This window comes from Xenopus laevis, chromosome 1L (genome assembly GCF_017654675.1).
Source record: "Xenopus laevis strain J_2021 chromosome 1L, Xenopus_laevis_v10.1, whole genome shotgun sequence".
Taxonomy (NCBI): Eukaryota; Metazoa; Chordata; class Amphibia; order Anura; family Pipidae; genus Xenopus; species Xenopus laevis.
In genome coordinates this window covers 204,564,943-204,589,381 of record NC_054371.1, presented here as the reverse complement: position 1 = coordinate 204,589,381, position 24,439 = coordinate 204,564,943, and the positions used below count along the sequence as shown (strand labels likewise).

The 24,439-nt window shown below is 38.4% G+C and overlaps 1 protein-coding gene across 4 annotated transcripts in view; it reads left to right on the top strand.

Moving 5' to 3' along the window:
• The window catches only part of trappc13.L (trafficking protein particle complex subunit 13 L homeolog), a 29,493-nt gene extending 10,382 nt beyond the window's left edge, over positions 1-19,111 (top strand). Inside the window, exons 3-13 of one of the 4 annotated variants that reach the window (XM_018245162.2) lie at positions 438-537; positions 1,764-1,848; positions 2,444-2,571; positions 3,523-3,595; positions 5,329-5,373; positions 7,982-7,999; positions 10,688-10,827; positions 14,134-14,332; positions 16,161-16,261; positions 16,428-16,575; positions 18,605-19,103. In XM_018245162.2, the coding sequence (XP_018100651.1) occupies positions 438-537; positions 1,764-1,848; positions 2,444-2,571; positions 3,523-3,595; positions 5,329-5,373; positions 7,982-7,999; positions 10,688-10,827; positions 14,134-14,332; positions 16,161-16,261; positions 16,428-16,575; positions 18,605-18,712 (1,145 nt within the window). In that variant the 3' untranslated portion in view covers positions 18,713-19,103. 4 annotated transcript variants of the gene reach the window in all.
• Positions 19,112-24,439: the final 5,328 nt, after the last annotated feature.

Sequence of the window (24,439 nt, the reverse complement as noted above, 5' to 3'; positions counted from 1 at the left end):
AGTGACCTTTAGAGGCACATTTATCAAGGGTCGGATTTCGAATTCATGTGAGTTTTTTTTAAAACTCTACCAAAAGCAAGTTACCTCCAAATTCGATTGGGGGCTTATTTATTAAAAAAAATGAATATGTAAAACTCTCTTTCTCCAAAAAAACTCATGTCAGGGAGACTACAAACATCTACAAATTGGCCACTGGACCTCTCCCCTTGACTTATACATGAATTCGGCAGGTTTTAGGTGGCAATAGTCGAATTTGAAAATCTTGAATGATAAATCTCGAAAAAAAAATTGAAATTTTTAAAAAACTTGAATCGAGTTTGGATAATTCCCTAGTCTAATTTGAGAGTTTTGACCATATAAAAAAATGAGAGAATTTGAATTTCAATTCGACCCTTAATAAATCTGCCCCTTAATGTGTAATGCTTTGCTTCATACAGGAGATCTATTTAGCACACTAATGAAAGATGATCCTTCGACAGTGAAAGGTGCAGAAATACTAATGCTGGGAGAAATGCTTACACTGCCACAGAACTTTGGGTAAGGAAGTCGGACTCTTTATTTAACAAAGATTGATGACATCAATGTGTTTTGCATGACATGGTTATATTGTAAAAACGTTATGGTTTGTAAATGTCTTGGGCTAAAGTATTAAGACATCTGCCTGTCCAATCTCCTATTCCAAAACCGAGGGGTTTACTGTAAGTCACCTCTGTTTGCTGCTCGAACAGCCACTACATTTCTGGACATTGTTGGTGCTTTCATTCAGCCACAAGAACTTTTGTGAGGCTGACCCTGATGTTGGGTTCATGTCTCGCTTGCAATCGGTGTTTCAATTCATCCCACAGGTGTTCAGTTGGGTTTGGTTGGGGGTTCTTTGCTGGCAAGTCATGTACTTTCACTTTCATCCAAATCAGTCCAATGTGGAAAAGAGCTTGGCATATCTGAAAAGGATCTATAACAGGGGTCCCCAATCTTTTTCTACCCGTGAGCAACATTTAGAAAAGAGGTTGGGAAGCAATACAAGCATGACAAGTGTTCTTGGGGTGCCAATTAAAGGCTATGATTGGCCATTTGGTAGCCCCTCAGCAGCCTACAGGGGACTCTGTTTGGCAGTACATTTGGTTTTTATACAACCAAAACTTGTCTCCAAGCCTGGAATTAAAAAATAAGCTTGCTTTGAGGCCACTGCTAGCAACATCCAAGGGGTTGATGGGGATAGCTAATCTATAAGAACAGGATATATAGTGAATATAGTGCCCCCTCTTATAAGGATATTATAAGTTACTGAAGAGTTCCATTACCAAATAAAAACATGAAGCCAAAGACCGAGTGTTACTATACAGGTCATGGAACTTCAAGGTGACTTCTAATATCCTAATTTTTTGCAACAGGGGGTTCTTTATTATAATACCCAAGTTTCAGCGAGTCATGTGACAGAAATGACATCACTAAACTCCAATTATAAACAATTACATCACTAAGCACCGTTTATAAGGATATAATTTACAGGATATTCATGGCTCTTATATATATATATATATATATATATATATATATATATATATATATATATATATATATATATATATATATATATATATATATATATATATATATATATATATATATATATATATATATATATATATATATATATATATATATATATATATAAATATAAAAATACACGTCCTATATATGTTACCCTCTGCGTCCTTTTCTAGTTCGTAGTTGAAATTGCTAAATTTTGTTTTTTGCAACAGGAATATATTTCTGGGGGAGACCTTTTCAAGTTACATCAGCGTTCATAATGACAGTAATCAAGTCGTAAAAGATGTACAAGTTAAGGTAGGTCACACTTTCCAAGGATGTTATATAGTCCCCCCAAACATTGTTGTCATAATTATTCCCCTGCAGTATTTTGGCGGTGATTAGTAGTAAATTCTACCTCCAAGCCAGACATCAAACTCTACTCTACCAAAGTGTTTTTATTAAGCAGTACACATCAAAATTGTTGTAAAAGCATCCACGGCAGTATGTTTTCCAATGTATTTTTAATAAATGTATAGGAAAATCTGTAAATTCCCATTTGACAACATTTACCTTAATTGTTTTATAACTAGAGATAAGCTTACTAAACCGTCAGTGAGAAAATGTTAAGACTTTAGTAACAGATGTTATTCTTTGTATGTGCGTCAAGCTCACAGCCCAGGCCTGGTTGTCTCTTTAACACTATACATCAGTGTTCTGAAATACAGTTAAAAAAAAATCGATTACCTACTCCATCTGTAGGACAGATCTAAAGAATTTAATCGGGATCAAATCAGAAACTGCAATCTAGTTAGTCTCATACAAACAAGTGAAAGTTTCCAGTGATACTTTATAATGTTTTCTGACATGGATTCATGTCTTTTCTATTTTTGCATTTGCTTTCGAATTGCAGGCAGATTTACAGACAAGCTCCCAGCGGTTAAACCTGTCTGCATCCAGTGCAGTGGTAGCCGATCTGAAACCAGACAGCTGTATCGATGATGTCATTCATCATGAAGTTAAAGAAATAGGAACACACATGTGAGTGCTTGGGGTGGCTGTATGACAGACCATATTTAAAGGAAATAAAAAAAAAATATAGGAACATTATTGTTATTGCATGATTTGTGAAACTTGAGTTCAGGACATTCACCTTTTAAAGTTCAATTTTTATTATGTTATAGCATGGCTATTTATAACCAACTTTTTAACCTTTTTTTCTTTTTATAGTTTTACTCTTTCCAGCTTTCAAATATGGGTCACTGGTCCCTTCCTCAATTTTATTCTCTAGGACTGTGTTGCATGTGGTGATTTACACAAGTCCACAGTACAAAAGTGTTTTTGGCGGTGTGATACCCATACAGGCAGCAAATTGCCTTATATGTCATTGCCCTTTATTCTTGCAGAGATGTAATGATTTTAATATAGATATGGGACCACTGTTCTCACAACATGTTACAGGAACTAGTCCCTTTTTTAAATGTCTTTAAAAAGGGACTAGTTCCTAAAACATGACATGATAAACAACAATAAAGACTAAGCACTGCCGATTCCTGATCTGTTTCTACATTTTCATTTGTGGATCTCTATCACACTGCAGATTGTGTGAGTTTGAAACAGCAGGTAACATTAAAATCTGGATTTTTTTACTCTGCTACCTTTTTGTTGAGTTTGACTGGACTTCCCCTTTGATGAAAAAAAGGACGCCAGCAAACTGCGAGCATAAATCTGAATACATGTACAAGCTTAAACCTCTGCCCATTCACGTGGGGAACACATTCATTGATGAGGAGGTCTGATGGGTTTGTTTCGGCTACCCACTTACTAGTAGCACACAATATAATTAATCATATATCACTTTACACTGTACACAGAAGCTGACATATGAGCATATTATAGATGATGGCCTCAAAGCAACAAAAGGGATGAATGTTTTTGCAAAGCACTGGATCTGGGTCTTTTCTTACCCTAATATCTCTTTTTGAATTTCAGATTAGTATGCGCTGTTAGTTACACCATTCAGTCAGGAGAAAAGATGTACTTCAGGAAGTTCTTCAAGTTCCAGGTATTTTTATTCTCGCACAAACGCACGAAAGCTCTGAATAACGGGAAGGTTGTCTCCCATAGACTTCATTTTATCTAAATAATACAGATTTTTTTTAAATTACTTCCTTTTTCTCTGTAATAACAAAACAATACTTCGTACTTGATCCCAACTAAGATATAATTAATCCTTATTGGAGGAAAACCAGCCTATTGGGTTTATTTAATGTTCATGATTTTCTAGTTAAGGTATGAAGATCCAAATTACAGAAAGACCCCCTTGTCCTGAGCATTCTGGATAACTGGTCCCATACCTGTATATTTATTATACCACTGACTGACATGCTCTGTTGCATGACTATTTTTTTCTTTAGTACACAGGCAGACATTGTGCTGCTTTGGGAAAATTGCAGTTCTTAAATATCCCTGTTCGCAGCTATTCCTCATTGACGATTCTGTATATTTAGTGTAAATAGAAAGTTGTGACAGATCAGCTGAATATAAATATAGTTTACTTTAATATTCTTCTAAAGCACAAATATGTAATATATATTTTTTCCTTAATGTTATTTGCATATTTTAACATTTACATATTTTAAACAAAACCGAAATACACATAAAAGATTCGAACACTACCTGGAATAAAAGCAAAATGAAATATATAACATTTAAGATATGATGGTTCTCCATCTGTCCCTAAAATACTATAAACACAGGGAATCATTACACTATAGCAGCCAATCAAATCCATTTTTCCTCCTTGACTAGATTGATCATAGCACTGATTGGGTGCATTGGATTATTGCACTGGTGTTATCATAATGGAGCCCTTGCTAGGTAAAATGATTTGTCAGGATATGTTTGAAAGTTATATTCCCTAAGATTAATTACTAGGAGGTGATTATCAACTCTTTGTCATGTGTTAATCCAATCCAAAAGCACATTGTTTTGTCTCTATAAAATATTTGAGCTGGCCTGCAGTTTGAGCTGATATTCTGCCAACCCCTATGTGTCTATTGAACTCAGACAGAACTATTGCTACAGAGATATCCCCCTTCAGTGAGATTTCATTGCTGTTCCTAGTATCTGTGTGGTTCTTTATCGAGACTTTAATTTTTTAGGATATTGCGGAAGCTACATAAAATGTAATGTCAATTAAACACAGTCTCTTGATTCTGTAACGGTTTGTCTTGTGCAATCACTGAGCCAATTAACAGGAGAGGAACGAACTTCACTCACTCTTGTGGAATTTACTTCCATAGTAATATAGTAAGTTAGGTTGAATAAAGACACACGTCCATCAAGCTCTACCTTTGAACTTTTTTTTTAACCTGCCTAACTGCCAGTTGATCCAGAGGAAGGCAAAAAAAACCATCTGAAGCCTCTCCAATTTGCCTCAGAGGGCGAAAAAATTCCTTCCTGACTCCAAAATGGCAATGGGACTAGTCCCTGGATGAACTTGTACTGTGAGCTTTCTCCCATAACCCTGTATTCCGTCACTTGCTAAAAAGCCATCCAGCCACTTCTTAAAGCTATCTAATATATCAGCCAGTACGAGTGATTCAGGGAGTGAATTCCACATCTTCACAGCTCTCACTGTAAAAAATATAAATTTAAAAAAAGAAAAAAGCTGAAGCTATTAACTTGCAATGCAGAAGCCGCCAGAGCATAGGGTTAAGCAAGGGGAAGAAGTGCACAACAATGGAAAGTCAGACAGATCGATCACTCTTTAATCTTCCCTCTGTGTTCACACAGGTCCTGAAACCTCTTGATGTCAAGACAAAGTTCTACAATGCAGAGGTGAGCCTACATTTGCAGGATGTTTTCTTTTCTTTTGAATCCTAATTGATGGCCTGATCCTAAGTATATTCATATATAACAGTATGGTAAGATAATGTTGTCAGTACATAGTGGTGCTTTGACATGCAGTGTCCATAATACATGTAAAGGCTAAGAATATTCTAGCAATCATTGCTTCAAATCTTGGATGTTTATTAATTACCATTATATACAGACTTCTCTTTCATTGGTTCCATACAGGTAAAACCAGGGTTCTTTATCAATACTGTGCATTATTTACTGGTGTGCTATTGAAGGGCCTAGGCTGAATCTTAGGAGCAGATTTATCAAAATTTGTGATTAGAACTCACCACATTAAAGCTCACTCGCTTTCGATTCATTCCTATGAGATTGTGAGAACCCTATTTATCAGCGGAGTACACTATTTGATAAATATGCTTTTAAAAATCCCATAAGAATGAATAGAAAGTAAGTGAGGTTTTCTTGGATGGGTTTTACATTCTGCCCCTTAATCATTGCTGGGCCTGTCTGGGTAAGAATATACTCAGACAAACAAAATGCAAAACTGGCATTGGGTGCCTGATTGGCTCAGAGGTAGAATGTCAGGGCATTGGTTTATTTGTAAGCTAATTAAATAGGCATTAGATAGATACGGGCAGCTCTATTTTGGGCTAAGCAGTGGATTCCAACCTAGAGACATAGCCCCCTATGACCAAATTTGATGGGTGGGCAGCTCAACCTAAAGGTGAGTTATTGATTTGTTTATTCATTTTCTAAGATGTGTCTGAAATAAGAGCAGGTGATTTTCTACAGCCATGTTTTATTATAGTGGATTCCTACTAAGTGTTGGATCATAAAAGGTGGTAAACTCCTGTGGTATAGAGAAAAAAAGCCATTATGAGTATCTGCACTTCTGCACAACCTTGGAACTTCTTTATGAAGTCTTTAATACTATATATCTGCTGTATGTTACCCATGTTATGTATTCACTGAAGCCTGTATTACTGCTGTACACTTCCAGATGCACCCCCCCTCTGCTTTACACTATAAGATGATGCCAAAGCTTCTAAAAAGCGGTTTAAAATTCCATCTTCACACACAAGCCATTTCTCCACCACCCCCCTCCCATTTTTCCTCTTGAAATCCATGCATTTTTGCAACAATATCCGCTCCTTGTGTCTGCACACAGGCCGATGCAGTGTCTGTCAGTGTATAGAGACACACAGGAGCACACAGGTGAGGAAGAAACCCAAACTGAGAAAATCCGAGGCACAGCTCCTTGTGCAAGTAGCTTTTAGTAGACTAGATTTAAGCTATCAGCTTGGATCCAGATGCAACTGTTGCTGCAAGTCCTGTTCAATCAGTTTGGCCCCTCCCTCTTGCAAGCCGAAATCCTCAATCGGCAAAGTTGGTAGCTTTATGTTTTCATTTCTCAGTAGTAGTGTGACCTCTTGTAACCATAGCATGGTGAACCCCTCTGCAAGGTGACAGGTATCTGATCTTTGTCATTTTACTGCATGACAAATACAACTTCGAGCTGCTGCACTGTAAATGCATGGAGATACCTGCTGAAGCCTTAGTTTTCCTTTAAGTAATAACTGCAGCTTGGGCCATTTGTAAAACCAAGCCAAGATATTCATCTGTATATTTGTCGTCAAACCCCTAATTTTCTTTGCAGAAGAATGTGTAATGGTCGGCCCATTGCATTCAGAGATTTGTTTAGACTGTCTCGTCATTGTTGTGTAATCCATTAGCTCCTATAAGGAGGCTTGTCTTTAAGGGTCAGGCCATACAAGCAGATTCAGGGAGATTAGTCGCCCCAGTGACAATTTAGCCCAACACGCGTGTGAATTGCCGCAGGCGGTTTTAATTTTAGCCAGCGGAGGGCAGGGGGAAGGCAGTTCAGGGAGATTGTCGCCCCGAAGAGGAGGCGATTTATCGCTGGGGCGACTGATCTCCCAAATCTGTTTGTGTAGACTGACCCTAAAGGGGCGGTTCACCTTTGTTAACTTTTAGTATGTTATAGAATCGCTAATTCTAAGCAACTTTTCAATTGGCCTTCGTTTTTAATTCTTTTTTATAGTTTTTTTTTAATTATTTGCCTTCTTCTTCTGACTACTTTCAGCTCACAAATGGGGGTCACTGACTCCCATATAAAAACAAATGCTCTGTAAGGCTACAAATTAATCATTATTGCTACTTTTTATTGCTCCGCTTTCTATTTAGTCCCTCTTTTATTCATATCCCAGTCTCTTATTCAAATCAATGCATGGTTGCTAGGGTAATTTGGACCCTAGCAACCAGCTTAGATTGCAAACTGGAGAGCTGCTGAATAAAAAGCGAATTAACTCAAAAACCACAAATAATAAAAAAAATTAAAACCAATTGCAAATTGTCTCCATATCATTTCTACATCATACTAAAAGTTAATTTAAAGCTGAACAACCCCTTTAAACAACTACACCATGTTTTCTCCCCGGTTGTACTAATAGTGCTGTACCTGAGTTAGTAACCTAGCAGTTTATGTTTCTCTTTAGTTCTTTCACATTTAACCTTCATTTCTTTCTCTAATTTTTTTATTTTTTTTTATTTGTTTTTCTCCCATTAGAGTGACCTCAGTTCTGTGGTAATTTTTATCATTTATTTCTAAACCGTGCGCTTCATCTAATCGTCCTTGTGCCTGTTATTCAATTGATTTGGATTAATGAGCATGATGGAAAAGCAAAACATCACAATACTCTCAGCTTGAAAGACAAGAAAGAGGCCCTGGGAGATGATGGAACCTCTGGGGCTTAGGCTAAGCCAAGCCTTTAGGTCCTCTGATATGAGATTATAATGGCCACAGCTGTAGGAGTATCAGGCCGGGCTAATCAATATGTGGCTCATGAGTATCAGTCCGGGCTGATCACTACAGTTCTTGTACAGGCCCTTTATGCTGCTGCCATATGAGACTGTTTCACTGCCTGCGTTTACACAGAGAAACAGACAAGGGAAAGTTGTGCTCACCACTAATTTTTAAAAAAGGTGCAATGAGGGTGTGACCACAAAATACATATAGTCAAATACAAGAGTCCTCTGCACTCAACCCATTATCAATATATTTAAGACAGAGACATTTTGTGCATACTGCTACTAAAAAATGCCTTACCCTTTAAACAAAACAGGGATTGTTTGTCCATATATTGCAATATATTTAAGCTGGCCAACTACGTCAAATTCATCCCATATTTGGCCAGTCCTACACTCAATTTTCATCTGATTAAGAATTCTATTGCTTCATTATACTATATGTATTTTGTGGTCACAGCCTCATTGCACCCCCACCTAATTGTTTTAAAAATTAGTGGTGAGCACAACTTTCCCTTGTTTGTTATAGTTCTACAGGAGCAGTGACCAGCTCCATGTTGTAGCTCCCACCCTTCCCAGCTATAGTCAGGTGATCCCACTGGTGTCTAATAAAAGGGCAGCCAAGTTTGGGAGTTTTACTTTGAAAGCAGCGAGTAAGTTGCAGGTAAAACTTAGTCCCTTTGTAAAATGTATAATGAAGCAATAGAATTCTTTATGAATCAGATGAAAATTGAGGGCAGGACTGGCCAGATATGGGATGACTTTGACGTAGTTGGCCAGCTTAAATATATTGCAATATATGGACAAACAATCCCTGTTTTGTTTAAAGGGTAAGGCATTTTTCAGTAGCAGTATGCACAAAATGTCTCTCTCTTAAATATATTGATAATGGGTAATGGGACTCTTATATTTGTCTATACACAGAGAAACAGTCTTGCATGGCAGTAGCTCTAGTAATTCTTCATCACTGTAGATCACTTACCTAGTTTAAATAAAAATCAGATGCAGGAGTCTCCTTTTAAAGGAATATAATCAGCCCATTATTAATTTGTTGAGCCGTTTGCTTTTCCACACTGCTGCTTTCTATGGTTTAACGTCACTTCCTAAACCTCCACCAAACCTCTTTTGCCTTCCTGCTCAGATTCGCTTCATTGATATTTAGCTGAATGCAGATTTTTGGTTCGACTCTGGTTAAGCAGTGGATATATGGGATAGCAGCCATTCCTCTGTTACTGACCAAATATTCTGTATGGGATCTGTTATCTGGAAACCCATTATCCAAAAACCTCAGAATTGCTGAAAGGCAGTCTCCCCTAGAATCCATTTCATCAAAATAATCCACATTTTAAAATATCATTTCTTTTTTCTCGGTGCAGATTCAGGGATCACAGCTCACGGCAGCCATCTTCCGGGTCTTCGTGTCTTCTTCCGGCGCTTCGGCAATGTCCGTCCATTTCGGCGCATGCACAGTTGTCATAAACCGGGAAATCGATCCAACTGCACATGCGCCACTTCGCCTATCTCAGTCTCAGATTTACGAAGACCCAGAAGATGGCTGCCTTGAACTGCGATCCCTGAATCTGCACCGAGGGGTTAGGGGGGTAGGGTTTTTTTTTTAGTTAAGGGTTGAATTCTCCTTTAAGGATGAAGATCCAAATTACAGAAGGATCCATTTTCTGGAAAACCCCAGGTCCCAAGCATTCTGGATAACAGGTCCCATACCTGTATTGTTATAAACCTAAACTTGATCATAAATGCCAGTAACCTGCAAAGCATGGTTTTGCTATTGACCTCAACACTCCAGCAAACCCATCTGCTGGGATATTGTAGTACAGGTACAGGATCTGTTATCTAGAATATTCAGGACCTGGGGTTTTCCGGATAACGGACCTTTCCGTAATTTGGATCTTCATACTTTGTCTACTAGAAAATCGTGTAAACATTAAATAAACCCAATTGGCTGGTTTTGCTTCCAATAAGGATTAATTATAAATTAGTTTGGGTCAAGTACAAGCTACTGTTTTATTATTACAGAGAAAAAGCAAATCATTTTTAAAAACGTGGATTATTTGGATAAAATGGAGTCTATGGGAGACGGCCTTTCTGTAATTCTAAGCTTTGTGGATAACAAATGCCATACCTGTACTCTGTATTGTTGCCATACATCCATGTCTCAGGAACTAGAGACATAAGGCAGAAGACACTTGGGGGCTGATGATAATATTATAGGTACAAGCTGTTCTATAGTGCAAGTAAAGTATCGCCATCCCACTATGTCCATTGTTTCCAGAGACAAACATTCTGACTAACGTTGCTCCAGATTCCTAAGCTTGGGGATGCCAATTGGAACAGTCATTTAATTCCGGGAACCTTGATTTCCAGGCATGAAACTAATCACATTGAATAAAATGCATCGCTGTTTCCACTGTCCGCCCCTTCTCTTTAACCTGTTGCCTCGCTCCCTTAGACAGACGAGGTGTTTTTGGAAGCGCAGATTCAGAATATCACCACCTCGCCAATGTTTATGGAGAAGGTTTCCTTGGAGCCATCCATCATGTACAATGTGTCGGAGCTAAACACTGTGATCACAAACGGCGACTGGAAAGGGTCTGTTCATTTTATTGCTCTTTTCTTAGCATGTCCTACACATGTAAAATAGAAGGATTCAATACACGATTTAGATGAAACACTTCCTGGAGTTTCTGTTCGGTGCAAACTTTCTTAAACGACAGGGAAAGTTAAACTAAAGAAGTAGCTAGAAATGTTGTACATTATGTTTTGAGTTTCTGTACCAGCCCAAGGCAACCACAGTCCTTTAGCAGTAAAGATCTGTGTCTCCAAAGATGCCCCAGTTGATCCAGAGGAAGGCAAAAAACCCATCTGAAGCCTCTCCAATTTGCCTTAGAGGGGGAAAAATTCCTTCCTGACTCCAAAATGGCAATCGGACTAGTCCCTGGATCAACTTGGACTATGAGCTATTACCCATAACCCTGTATTCCCTTAGTTGCTAAACACTATCCAACCCCTTCTTAAAGCTATCTAATGTATCAGCCTGTACAACCGATTCAGGGAGAGAATTCCACATCTTCACAGCTCTCACTGTAACAAACCCCTTCCCAATATTTAGGCAGAACCTCTTTTCTTCTAATCGGAATGGGTGACCTTGTGTCAGCTGGAAGGACCTACTGGTAAATAAAGCATTAGAGAGATTATTATATGATCCCCTTATATATTTATACATAGTTATCATATCACCCCTTAAGCGCCTCTTCTCCAGCGTGAACATCTCCAATTTGGCCAGTCTTTCCTCATAGCTGAGATTTTCCATACCTTTTACCAGCTTAGTTGCCCTTCTCTGTACCCTCTCTAATACAATAATGTCCTGTTTGAGTGATGGAGACCAAAACTGTACGGCATATTCTAGATGGGGCCTTACAAGTGCTCTATACAGTGGAAGAATGACCCCCTCCTCCCTTGACTCTATGCCCCTTTTAATACAGCTCAAGACCTTATTTGCCCTTGATGCTGCTGACTGGCATTGCTTGCTACAGCCAAGTTTATCATCTACAAGGACTCCAAGGTCCTTTTCCATAATGGATTTGCCTAGTGCAGTCCCATTAAGGGTATAAGAGGCTTGGATATTTTTACATACCAGATGCATGACTTTACATTTATCAACATTGAATCTCATTTGCCACTTAGCTGCCCAGATTGCCAGTTTGTCAAGATCATGTTGCAAGGATGCCACATCCTGGATGGAATTAATTGGGCTGGATAATTTTGTGTCATCTGCAAACACTGATACATTACTTACTATACCCTCCCCTAAGTCATTAATGAACAAGTTAAATAAAAGTGGACCCAATACTGAGCCCTGGGGGACCCCACTAAGAACCTTACTCCAAGTTGAGAATGTCCCATAAACAACCACCCTCTGTACCCGATCCTGTAGCCAGTTTCCTATCCACGTGCAAACGACCTCATTAAGCCCAACAGACCTTAGCTCCCCATCTTCTTTTCTGCTGATTCACTGCACATGCTCTGTGCTGTTGTCACTTACTGAGCTTAGGGACCCACTCACAATATATAGTACATATAGAATAGAAATGTCACAATATAAGGCTGATTAATAATTAATACAGATAATTACTACATGGCAGCACAGAAACCAGTGCAATTAGCATCAGAATTTAATAATCCGTAGAATCGGCTTATATTACAGAGAAACCTTATTTTGTGCTTGATAATTAGCAAAGACCCCTAAGCTTAGCTTCTCAACAGCTGCTCAGAGCCCACTGAGCATGTGAGTGTCACAGACACTTTCCAAGATGGTGACCCCCTGTGACAAGTTTGAAGTCCTGGATCATTGCTGCTATTGACAAGCTGAAACTTTAGGTTGGTACAATAAGTTCAGTATATAAAACATGCCATTTTTAGCTCTATTCATTGTTAGGGTTTAGTTCTCCTTAAAAATCACATGACTCAACATGAACATTATCCGGAAGGAATGAAGAAAAAAAATATGCACACTTACAACTTGATGCAGTGTACAGGAAGTACCTCCTGTGGAGTACAAAATCAAAGTTTCAGAGGCCTATCGCCCCCTTTGTCAGTGACGTAGTACACCACTTCTTTATACATATGTAAACTGGCAGCTTTTGATTGAAGTCTAAGTAATGATCTAGCCCTTTAAATTGTCCCCAGGACCAAGCCAGCTTCAATCTTGTTGCACCATTGTTTCAGTGTCAGTGGCACTGCACATGCTCAGTGTGCTCTGGGCTGCTAGGTATCTAAGCTTAGGGGGGTTTTGAGCTGCCATGTAATGGGAACGTTGTATTTTGCACATATATATTTTATATACAGGTATGAGACCTGTTATCCAGAATGCTCAAGAATATGGAGCGCCAAACTTTTGGATTGTTTTGTCTTTGATAAGGATTAGTTATATCTTAGTTGGGATCAAGTACAAGCTACTGTTTTATTATTACAGAGAAAAAGGAAATCATTTTATAAAATTTGGATTGTTTAGATAAAATGAAGTCTATGGGTGATGCCCTTCCTTAAATTTTAAGCTTTCTGGATAATGGATTCCATACCTGTATACGGAAACCCGTTATCCAGAAAGTTCCGAATTACTGAATGACTCCATTATAATCAAATAATCCAGATTTTGAAGAATGATTTCCTCTGTAATAATAAAACAGTGCCTTGTACTTGATCCCAACTAAGATACATGATCTGGAAACCCATTATCCAGAAAGCTCTGAATCTCCCGTAGAATCCATAATCCGAATTTTTATTAAAAAATTAAAAAAACATTTTTCTCTGTAATAATAAAACAGTAGCTTGTACTTGATCCCAACTAAGAAATAATTAATCCTTATTGGAAGCAAAACCAGCTTTTTGGGTTTATTTAATCTTTACATGATTTTCTAGTAGATTTAGGGTATGAAGATCCAAATTACAGAAAGATCCATTATACGGAAAACGCCAGGTCCCGAGCATTCTGGATAACAGGTCCCATACCTGTATAGTATATAGTGAGTGGGTCCCTAAGCTCAGTAAGTGACAGCAGCATGTGCAGTGAATCAGCAGAAAAGAAGATGGGGAGCTACAAGGGCATCTTTGGAGACACAGATCTTTACTGCTAAAGGGCTGTGGTTGCAGAAGCCCAAAACATAATGTGCAGTATTTCTAATTCTGTAACTATAGTTCTCCTTTAAACACTTATCCATTAAAAATTGGATAGTATAGTTGCCTCATCGACCAGTTGCAATTATGACTCCTTTTCTGGGCAACTAAATTCCTAAGCCAAGTCAGTCACTTATAAGTGGTTTTGTTAGGGTTATATATATTTTTATTTTTGCTGTATGATCCAAATGTACTGGTATTAATGGCTGCTTCATGCTCCAGGTCATCTACCTTTGGAACAAAGACTTATTTACAGCCCCTAGACACACGGCAGTATCTGTACTGCTTGAAACCCAAGCCGGAGTTTGCTGAGAAAGCAGGAGTCATAAAGGGTGTCACAGTGATAGGAAAGTTGGACATTGTATGGAAAACAAACCTGGGAGAACGGGGGAGACTGCAAACCAGCCAGCTGCAGCGAATGGTAAATGTATTCACCACTTAAACATATATGTGTTTTGATGGTGCTCGGTGAATCTACAGTGAATCTGTTAGGTGTAGTTTTACATGAGCAAGGCTGTAGCCAGGCACTCTGTGGGTACAGACCAGCAGGGAAACTGAGATCAGTTAAAGGGGTTGTTCATTTTAAAAGGGAAGAAAAAATTAATATTCGCTTCCTCATGTTGAAATAAGAAACTTTCTAAATACAATCAATTAAATATTCTGTACTGTTTCTGAATTAATCAAGTTTATGTTCACTATTCCTCTCTCAGCATCTGTTTCTCTTCATTCTGTCTTCATTCAGGAGTTGGGTGTCAGATGAATGATACAATATATCTTATAGGGGGGCTCCTTTTGCCTAGAAGATGCATTAGAGCTCACTCTATTAAAATCACCAGACATCATGTCTCTCTACATGCAGGATTTGTGCAAAAGGCAGTTATTTTGTTAGATTTTGTTTGTACTGGAATCAGTTATTTGAGTGAACTCTAATACATCTTCTAGGCAAAAGAAGCCCCCCTATAAGATATATTGGATCATTCATCTGACACCCAACTGCTGCATGAAGACAGAATGAAGAGAAACAGATGCTGAGCGAGGAATAGTGAAGATAAACTTGATTATTTCATAAACAATGCAGAATATTAATTGATTTTATTTACAAAGTTTCTCATTTCAGTATGCGGAAGCTTATATATAATTTTCATTTGCGCGATAGTTCCCCTTTGAATTAACTCTTAGTATATGCGTAAAGAGCGATATTCTGAGACAATTTGACATTGCTTTTAATTTTTTATTATTTGGGCTCTTTTAGTTATTTTACTCAATACATGAATAGGAGAGGCCTGAATAGAAAGATGAGTATTAAAAAACAGCCATAATAATACATATGTAGCTTTATGGAACATCCATTTTTAGATGGGGTCGGTGACCCCTATTTAAAATCTGGAAATAGTCAGAAGAAGAAGGCAAATAATTGAAAAACTATATAAAATAAATAACGAAGCACAATTGAAAAGTTGCTTAGAATTAGTCATTCTGTAACCTACTAAAAGTTATCTGTGAGGTGAACCAGCCCTTTAACATATAGAGGATTGCACAGAAATGCATCTTGCTAGAAAAGCTGGCTCTTGTGTATGTAGCCATTAGGATACTAGTGTTGTATTTACAGCAAGCAAAATACCATTTGGATATTCGTTAGATTTTATGCAAAGGGGTGGGGATTCAGCTTTAAAGGGGAAGGAAACCTAGTTGGCGCAAAAAACCCTCCCCCCCCCTCCCATGTGTTGCCCACCCTCCCTCCTCCCCCCTGGCCTACCCGTCCCCTGGGCAAATGCCCCTAACTTGTTACTTACCCTTCTGCGCAGGTCCAGTCCAGGGAGTTCACAGACGACATCTTCTTCCACACGATCTTCTTCCTGCTTTGACCGGCGCATGCGCAGTAGGAGCATTTCGCCGGTACGATCTACTGCGCATGCGCCAAAAGTACATCGTGACATTCGGCGCATGCGCAGTAGATCCGTACCGGCGAAATGCTCCTACTGGGCATGCGCCAAAACGCAGTTCAAAGCAGGAAGAAGATCGCGTGGAAGAAGATGTCGTCTGTGAACTCCCTGGACTGGACCTGCGCAGAAGGGGGGGAGGGTTTTTGGGTCAACTAGGTTTCCTTCCCCTTTAACGCAAAGCATGTAGTTGTAAAGCTGTTATTAGTAGGTGTATGCTGTGTATATTAGTCTGCTGTGTATATTAGTCTGCTGATGTGTAACGCTGAATCAATACTGTGTATATAATCTCTTCCTATGCTCCTGCAGGCTCCAGGCTATGGAGATGTCCGGCTTTCTATAGAAACCATTCCCGACACTGTCCGACTGGAGGAACCATTTGATATTACGTGTAAAATCACAAACTGCAGGTAATATCTTTGGCATACTCTCGCTGGGGCTACTTCTGATGTTTTTTCTCTCCGGGTTTTCATCGAAACAGATCATGGTGTTTTTTGTAAAGAGAAGCCATTAGTTCTGTTGATTCATTGCTAGACCTGGGATAATGATATATGTTCTCTTCTTCCCTTCTAGCAGTGAGAGGACCATGGATCTGGTTTTGGAGATGTGCAATACAAATGCAATTCACTGGAGTGGAGTTTCAGGCAGGCAGTTAGGAAAGCTTCACCCAAGCTCCTCGCTGCATCTCACCCTAACACTGCTCTCTTCAGTTCAAGGCCTGCAAGTAAGTTCAACCCAAAAGTGAAACGTTTTATCAGTGTGGTGCCAGAGTTCCTGACATACAGTAGATATATGGAATACATACCCCTGGCAGGTAGCAAGCCAAAGCACCTAATGCTCAAAGGGGTTCTTCACCTTTAAATTAACTTTTAGTATAATATAGAAAGTGATATTCTGAGACGAGTTGCAATTGGTTTTTATTTTTTATTATTTGTAATTTTTGAGTTATTTAGCTTTTTATTCAGCAGCTCTCCAGTTTGCAATTTCAGCAGTCTGGTTGCTATGGTCTAATTACCCTAGCACAATAAACGAGCAGGGAATCCTGCAACTTTAATGCCTGTGTGCCAACCTTCCTCTGTTCCTAATTACCCCAGCAGCCATTCATTCATTTGAATAAGAGAGGAGAAAGATGTGTAATAAAAAGTGGCAATAATTGTGTAGCTTACAGAGCATTTGTTATTAGATTGGGTCAGTGACCCCATTAAAAGTTGGAAGATATGGGCAAATAATTAAAATGCTTAAAGGGGCTGTTCACCTTTGATTAACGTTTAATATTATGTAGAGCAGGGATCCCCAACCTTTTTTACCCATGAGCCACATTCAAAAATAAAAAGTTGGGGAGCAACACAGGCATGCAAAAAGTTACTAGGGTGCCAAATAAGGGCTGTGATTGGCTATTTGGTAGCCCCATTGTGGACTGGCAGCCTACAGGAGACTCTGTTTGGCAGTACACCGTTTTTTTATGCAACCAAAACTTGCCTCCAAGTCAGGAATTCAAAAATAATCACCTGCTTTGAGGCCACTGGGAGCAACATCCAAGGGGTTGGTAAATAACTTGTTGCTTGTGAGCTACTGGTTGGGGATCACTGATGTAGAGAGTGATATGAGACAATTTGTATTTGGTTTTTATTTATTTTTTGTGGGTTTTGAGAGCTTTTTATTCAGCAGTTCTCCAGTTTGCAGTTTCAGCAATCTGGTTGCTAGAGTCCAAATTACCCTAGCAACCATGCACTGATTTGAATAAGAGACTGAAATATTAATAGTAGAGGCCTGAATAGAAAGACATGTAATAAAAAGTAGCAATAACAATAAATGTGTAGCCTTACAGAGCTTTTGATTTTTAGATGGGGGTCAGTGAAAAGGCAAATAATTCAAGAAGTATAAAAAAGATAAAATGAAGGTCAATTGAAAAGTTGCTTAGAATTAGCCATTCTGTAACATACTAAGAGTTAAATTAAAGGTAAACCACCCTTTTCCGTGTCAAGGTCACACACTGCAGTCACAGGGGCCGTATTGTAACAAATTTGACTTGGCAGGAGCTGAAACTGCCATGATCTCTTTCCACTCATTTCATTGACCAGTGTCAGTCATAGGGCGATATTTATGAATACTTGCTTAAAGGGGAAGTAAAGTCTATAAAAGAATAAGGCTAGAAATGCTGTATTTTGTATACTGAACATAAACATGAACTTACTGCACCACACGCCTAATAAAACAAATGATTTATGCTTTCAAAGTTGGCCGCAGGGGGTCACCATCTTGTAACTTTGTTAAACATCTTTGTAAGACCAAGACCATGCACATGCTCAGTGTGGTCTGTGCTGCTTAGGGATCATCATAAATTATCAACCAGCACAAGTCAAATAATATCTGCTATTGAAGCTGATACAGCAAGACTGATTAATAATCAGAGTATACAGACTGCACTGGGTCTGTGGATACAAATCTCTACACAGTCGCAGACCTCTCTACAGGGAAACAAACAAAGCTGCTCGAGTTCTGGGAAGTGAGGTGGTGGGGGGCTCCCCCTGGTGTTTGAAAGTATGATCATTTCCCTGCAGAGCAGTTAGGGAGCGACTGAAGTTTTCTATCAGTAGCTGTCAGAGCAAATAAACCGAAGTCAGGTTTATTATAAAAACGGTACAAATTTTTAAATTAAAGTAAATTGGAAAAAGATGTCTTTTTCATTAAAGTAAAAATGGGATTTTATTTTTTTGCCTTTACATCCCCTTTAATGGAGTCTCTCTCACCAGAGCGTTTCGGGATTACGGTTGACAGACACATTTCTGAAAAGAACGTATGAATACGATGATATCGCACAGGTCTGTGTGGTCTCCTCAAAACTCCAAGCAGAAAGCTGATTCCTCAGATACGGTTATTAAAGATCTTTATAACAAACGGGCCCAGAACCCCTCCTGTCATGCCAACGAATGACGCACCATGGACTTGCAGCATGTTTTTATTGTTTAATAATGTCAGTTCTGTGAACATTTTAAATGAAGTGATGTTATGCTTTTAATTCTGGGACTGATTTCCTAACACAAGTGCTAAACTGCACTGCTACCCATGTGTTTGTTTTGTAGCTTGTACTGGACTTCTGAAATGTCATTGCTGATTGGCTGCTACGAGCAACAGCAGTTTAGCGCCTATGTTGTTAAATCAGCCCCTCTATGTATTTTATCTAATATTTCAGTAAATAAACTGTATATAGGAATTTAAATATTTACGTTTATTAAAAAAAAATAAAACATGGTTGTAAATGTTTTTTTTTTTAACTTCGGGTAGTTTATTGAAAGAAAAAGTAAGCAGTTTACAATGTAAAGACAAATCACCGAAAAACATTGTTGCACATGTTACACGTCTAAATCAAGCAGGGTGAAAGAAGCATAGCATGTAATATACATGTCGTCAAGAGTAGTGCATTACACAACAAAATCGAGACTCCCTCCAATGAGGGATTCACATCCAGTTAAACAAGTGGAATATAAATGCCAGTTACCTGTCCCGAACCCTATTCGATTTAAACTGCTAGTGGTTGTCTTGGGTGTAGGGGGTAAATTCAGTCCAGGATCCCCAAATTTTATGGAATTTGGTAGGGGCTCCCCTTTTTAAGTACATTAGATAGTCAGTGGTACAGGTATCCTGCATTATTGCTTTCCAGGCAGAGAAGGTAGGAGGGGCCACAGCTCTCCAGTTCTGGGTGATTAGTCTCTTGGCTAGTAACAGTGCCTCTAGTAGAAAAAGTGATTGACATTGATTCAGTTTTAGGTCTTGAATTGCCAAGATGCAAATTTTAGGAGTTCTAGCTATTGTCACCTGAAGCACCCCATCTAAGGCATCTAGTATTTCCCTCCAGTATGTAGTAAGCTTGGTACAGCTCCAGAGCATGTGTATCAGAGTTCCCCTGTCCAAAGCACACCTAGTGCAAACATCTGGGGTGCCGGCATTAATGTAGTGAAGTCTGACGGGTGTAGTAAGCTCTGTGAAGAATATATAGTTGAATTAGCCGTAGTCTATGGTTGGGGGATACTAACTGAGGGTATTCTTGCGCTTCTTGCCATTCCTCATCTAGGATTGTGCCAACATCTACCTCCCATTTAGAGCGTAGCCCATCAACGTTACTTCCATGTACTACTTGCAGCAACTCAGCATATAACATGGTGACCAAACCTTTGGTATGTCCCCTTATAATGTAAACTAGAAAGGGTTGCGTGGACAGCGATAAATCTTGACACTTGTGAGTGACTGTGAGAGCACGACTGAGCCTATGAAAAGTGAGCCATTGGTTATGTGGGATCTGAAAGTGGTCGTTCAATCGAGCAAAAGAGACCAATGTGCCATCATGCCATATATAACCTAAGGTATTTACCCCAAGGTCCGACCAAAGACTCATTGGACCTAATTTTGCCAACAAGGGGTAATTGAGGTTGTTCCATAGTGGAGTAAGCGGGTCACTGGGGGGAGACTTCAAAAGTGCATTGGCCATTTTCCACACCTTACGTAGGGAGTCGATGGGGGGGGGAAAGTAAGGACTGAGCCGTAACGACAGATTTCCCTAGGGTTGTAAATGTTTGATGTTCGAATCCATATGCTCATTTATACCCTTCAGTTCTTTAACACTCACAGCTAGGAGAATGCGTAGCAGCAGATATCCAGCAGCCGGATCTCATTTGCAGTCATTGCAGTGTGAACCCAAAAGTAACTCATAGTCTGCAACCCACTCAGAGCCTGCAGAGCACATTGGCTCTCCATGTGTAACAAACTGTGTGACTGTAGCTTTACTGTAATGAGCTTCCTGCAAATATTTTCCTTATTTATCAAAGGTCAGATTTTAGAGGCACATTTATCAAGGGTAGAATTTAGAATTCATGTGAGTTTTTATTAACTCGCATGAATTTGATTTTACTCCAAATTCAATTGGGGGGTTGTTTATTAAAAAAAAAATTAAATATGTCAAACTGACTCATTTAAAAAACTTGAAAACTTGAATCGAATTCGATTCAAATTCGATCAAACTCAATTCGAGTTTTTTTTCTGTGAAAAAATCACGAATTTTCAGCAAGGCTACAAACATCCCCCAATTGGTCACTGGACCTCTTCCATTGAATCGTACAGGAATTCAACAGGTTTTAGGTGGCGAATAGTTTTATTTGAATTCTTAAAGGGCCAAATATCGAAGTCAAAATTTTTAAAAAAAAACTCGAATCGAGTTTGGAGAATTCCCTAGTCGAATTTGACAGTTTTGCCAATAAAAAAAAAAAAATCAAAAATTCTAATTTTAATTACCCAAAAAAATTATTCAAACTCCTATTTTATCACATTAGTCAAGCAACATGAACTTTAATTAAACTGTATGAGTCGGGAAATTCATAATTATAACAAGCAGGCAGGAGCCATTTTGTGGACAGTGTTATTAAGACAAGCCTTGTATCATCTCAGAATCTTGTTTGTGCACCAGAATGGGGGACCTGATGTCCATCCCCATGCCCTGGCTACACAATTAAAAAAAGTACGGGAATGTGGGGAGAGCAGTGACATCTAGGAAGTGCTGAATGGAAAGTGAAAGTAATTGTCTGCCCCGCCTCTATGCCTAAGGCATAAAGGAGGGGCAACCAATATTTGATTGACAGCTGAGATTTTTAAATGATCTTACAACAGCTATGAATGCTTTAATAAAAATAGAAATTGGATTTCATGTTTAATTTGAAAAGAACTTTTATTATACAGATTTGTGTGTCTCGGTGACAGGTCCACTTTAAGGTGGCCATAGACGTAGAGATCCGTCAAACGAGCAGATCTCTCCCCGATATGCCCACATTGAAGTGGGCGATATCAGGCTGATCCAATCGTGGGCCTTAGTGCCCAACGATCGGATCAAAATGCTTCCGATACGGGCGGTCAGATCGTGGGACCGCATATACGCCAACTTTCGACCAGATATCGATTGGGAAAGCCCGTCGGATGGCCCCACAAACGAGCCAATAAGCTGCCAACACGGCAGCTTTTATCGGCCCGTGTATGGGGGCCTTTAAAGAGATACTGACACCAGACATTAAACTTTTTTTACATCTATTATAATATTGACTTTGAAAGCTACTTATAACTTTGCCATAAAGTATTTGCACAATGCTTTTCCATTACCTGTCTGATGCCCCATGTTCCTGTATGAGGGGGCTGCCATATTTGTGCAGCAGGAGTCCGTTAGCATTAGAAACTTCAACTAACTAACTTACAAAAACAGGCCTCTCTGCAAAAAAACATCAACATGACGAATAGGTAACTTTTAATGTACATTCATATTTTAAAAAGTCGTTTTTTTACTGTCAGTATCACTTTAATAAATCTGGCCCTTAATTTTTTATACCTTGAATGAACTCGCAACTTGAATGGTTTCTAATTTTAAAAAAACTCCAATGGAAAAAAACTCGAATTAGTGAGTTCGGGTTTAACATCCCAAAAACTCGAATAGCTCAAATTGATTGAGTTTTCAGGCAAAACCCTCTGAAAAAACGTGAACATTATGAAGCTATTTCCAGGATTGGGGTATAATAAATCTCGAAAAATTTGAGTTTTTGAAAAAAACCTAAAAATTTACGGTTCCTAATAAATAACCCCCTAGAAGTCACCTTGGAGTCACATGACATGTATAAAAGTACTTTGGTGACTTCTAATAGGCTTATTTTACAATAGTTGATGCATTATTTTCTCTATAAACAGTGCTATATTTGGTGCTTAGTGATGTCACTCATATAGTATAAAAAAAAGTTCACCCTGTAAAAAAAAAAAAAAAAAAAAAAAAAGGAGAATAGAAGTTACCTCGGAGTTCCATAACCTTCGCATTGTGCCTTCATGTGGTCTTTGAAACGCCTCCGTGACTTTTATTATCCTTTGCACAAGGGGGTACATTAAAGGGCAGGTCAACCCAGAAAATTATTTTTTGCCTAAAAAAATTAAGCAACTTTCCAATATGAATTTATTAAAAGTTGTTTGTGCTTTGTTATTTCTAAATGCAATTGCTTTTGAAATCAGCATTTACCTTAAAGGAATTGGTCAGTGTGAAAATAAAAACTGTGTAAACAGGCTGTGCAAAATAAAAAAAAATTCTAATATAGTTAGTCAAAAATGTAATGTATAAAGGCTGGAGTGACTGGATGTCTCACATAACAGAACAGAACACTACTTCCTGTTTTTCAGCTCTCTAACTCTGAGTTAGTCAGTGACTATAAGAGGGGGCACATGGGACATAACTGTTCGGTGAGTTTGCAATTGATCCTCAGCATTCAGCTCAGATTCCAAAGCAACAGTTATGACCCATGTGCCCCCCTCAAGTCTCTGATTGGTTACTGCCTGGTAACCAATCAGTGGAAACCAAGAGAGCTGCAAAGCAGGAAGTAGTGTTGTGGCTATTATATTACACATCCAGTCACTCCAGCCTTTATACATTAAATTTTTGGCTAACTGACTATATTAGAAACATTTTTTATTTTGCACAGCCTATCTATTTACCCAGTTTTTATTTTTACTTTGAACAATTCTTTTAACTCCTGGTTGTTAATTGTTAAACAATGTCAAAAGTCTTAGTTCCCCAGCAAAGACAGGTCTGTTAATCATATATATATATATATAAAATATACACAAATAACTTATAAACCATAGTCAATTTGTAATGAATGTATATTGCAAAGTTGCTTAGAATTACATTTTCTTTTGTTAGGCAAAAAAGAGGGGGGTGATATTGAAAATGAGCTATTACGTAGAGAGGCCTTCTGGATCCATACATTAGATTGTATAGCACCAAAGGGGTTAAATGGGCAAACAGCGTACAACTGCTTCCTTTTTTTACTGCAATTTTTAACACATGCACTGATTGATTGTATGTAAATTAGATGGAACACTATTGGTTACAAATTGTTAAACCCTATGAGGTCACTTTGGCGCCATTTTGTATTGTGATCACTATATAAAGTTTTATTGCACATTGTATACTATCCTTGAGAAAGTGTACAATGTGAGAAAATGCTTTATTCCAAATTTTGATTATACGATTGAGAATTGGCCGTGCACCCCTGAGATTGCTTGATTGGAGTGCGGATACTGAAGATATATATATATATATATTTTTTTTTTTTTTGGGGTTGATATTCCCTTTAATCCCTACATAATAAGGATTAAAACTGAAAACCAACTCAAGATACACTTTATTCAATTTAGCTACCAATTCGCTAATGCACTCCTTGTCCTACAAGATTTTCTAAACTTCCTGAGATCTTGCTCCATATATCGGTTGGTTTGCCTTTACGCTAACGTTAAGTATGTTATAGAATGGTCATTGCTAAGCAACTTTTTAATTACCGTAGTCCATTATTTTTTTCATAGTTTTTGAATTATCTGCTTTCTATTGCCTCTTTTCAAATTTCAAATTAGGGTCACTGACCCCATCTAAAAACAAATGCTTTGTAAGGCTACAGATTTTTTTATTGCTACTTTGTATAACTCATCTTTCTATTCAGGCCTCTCCTATTCATATTCCAGTCTCTTATTCAAACCAATGCCTGGTTGCTAGGGTAATTTGGACCCTAGTTACCAGA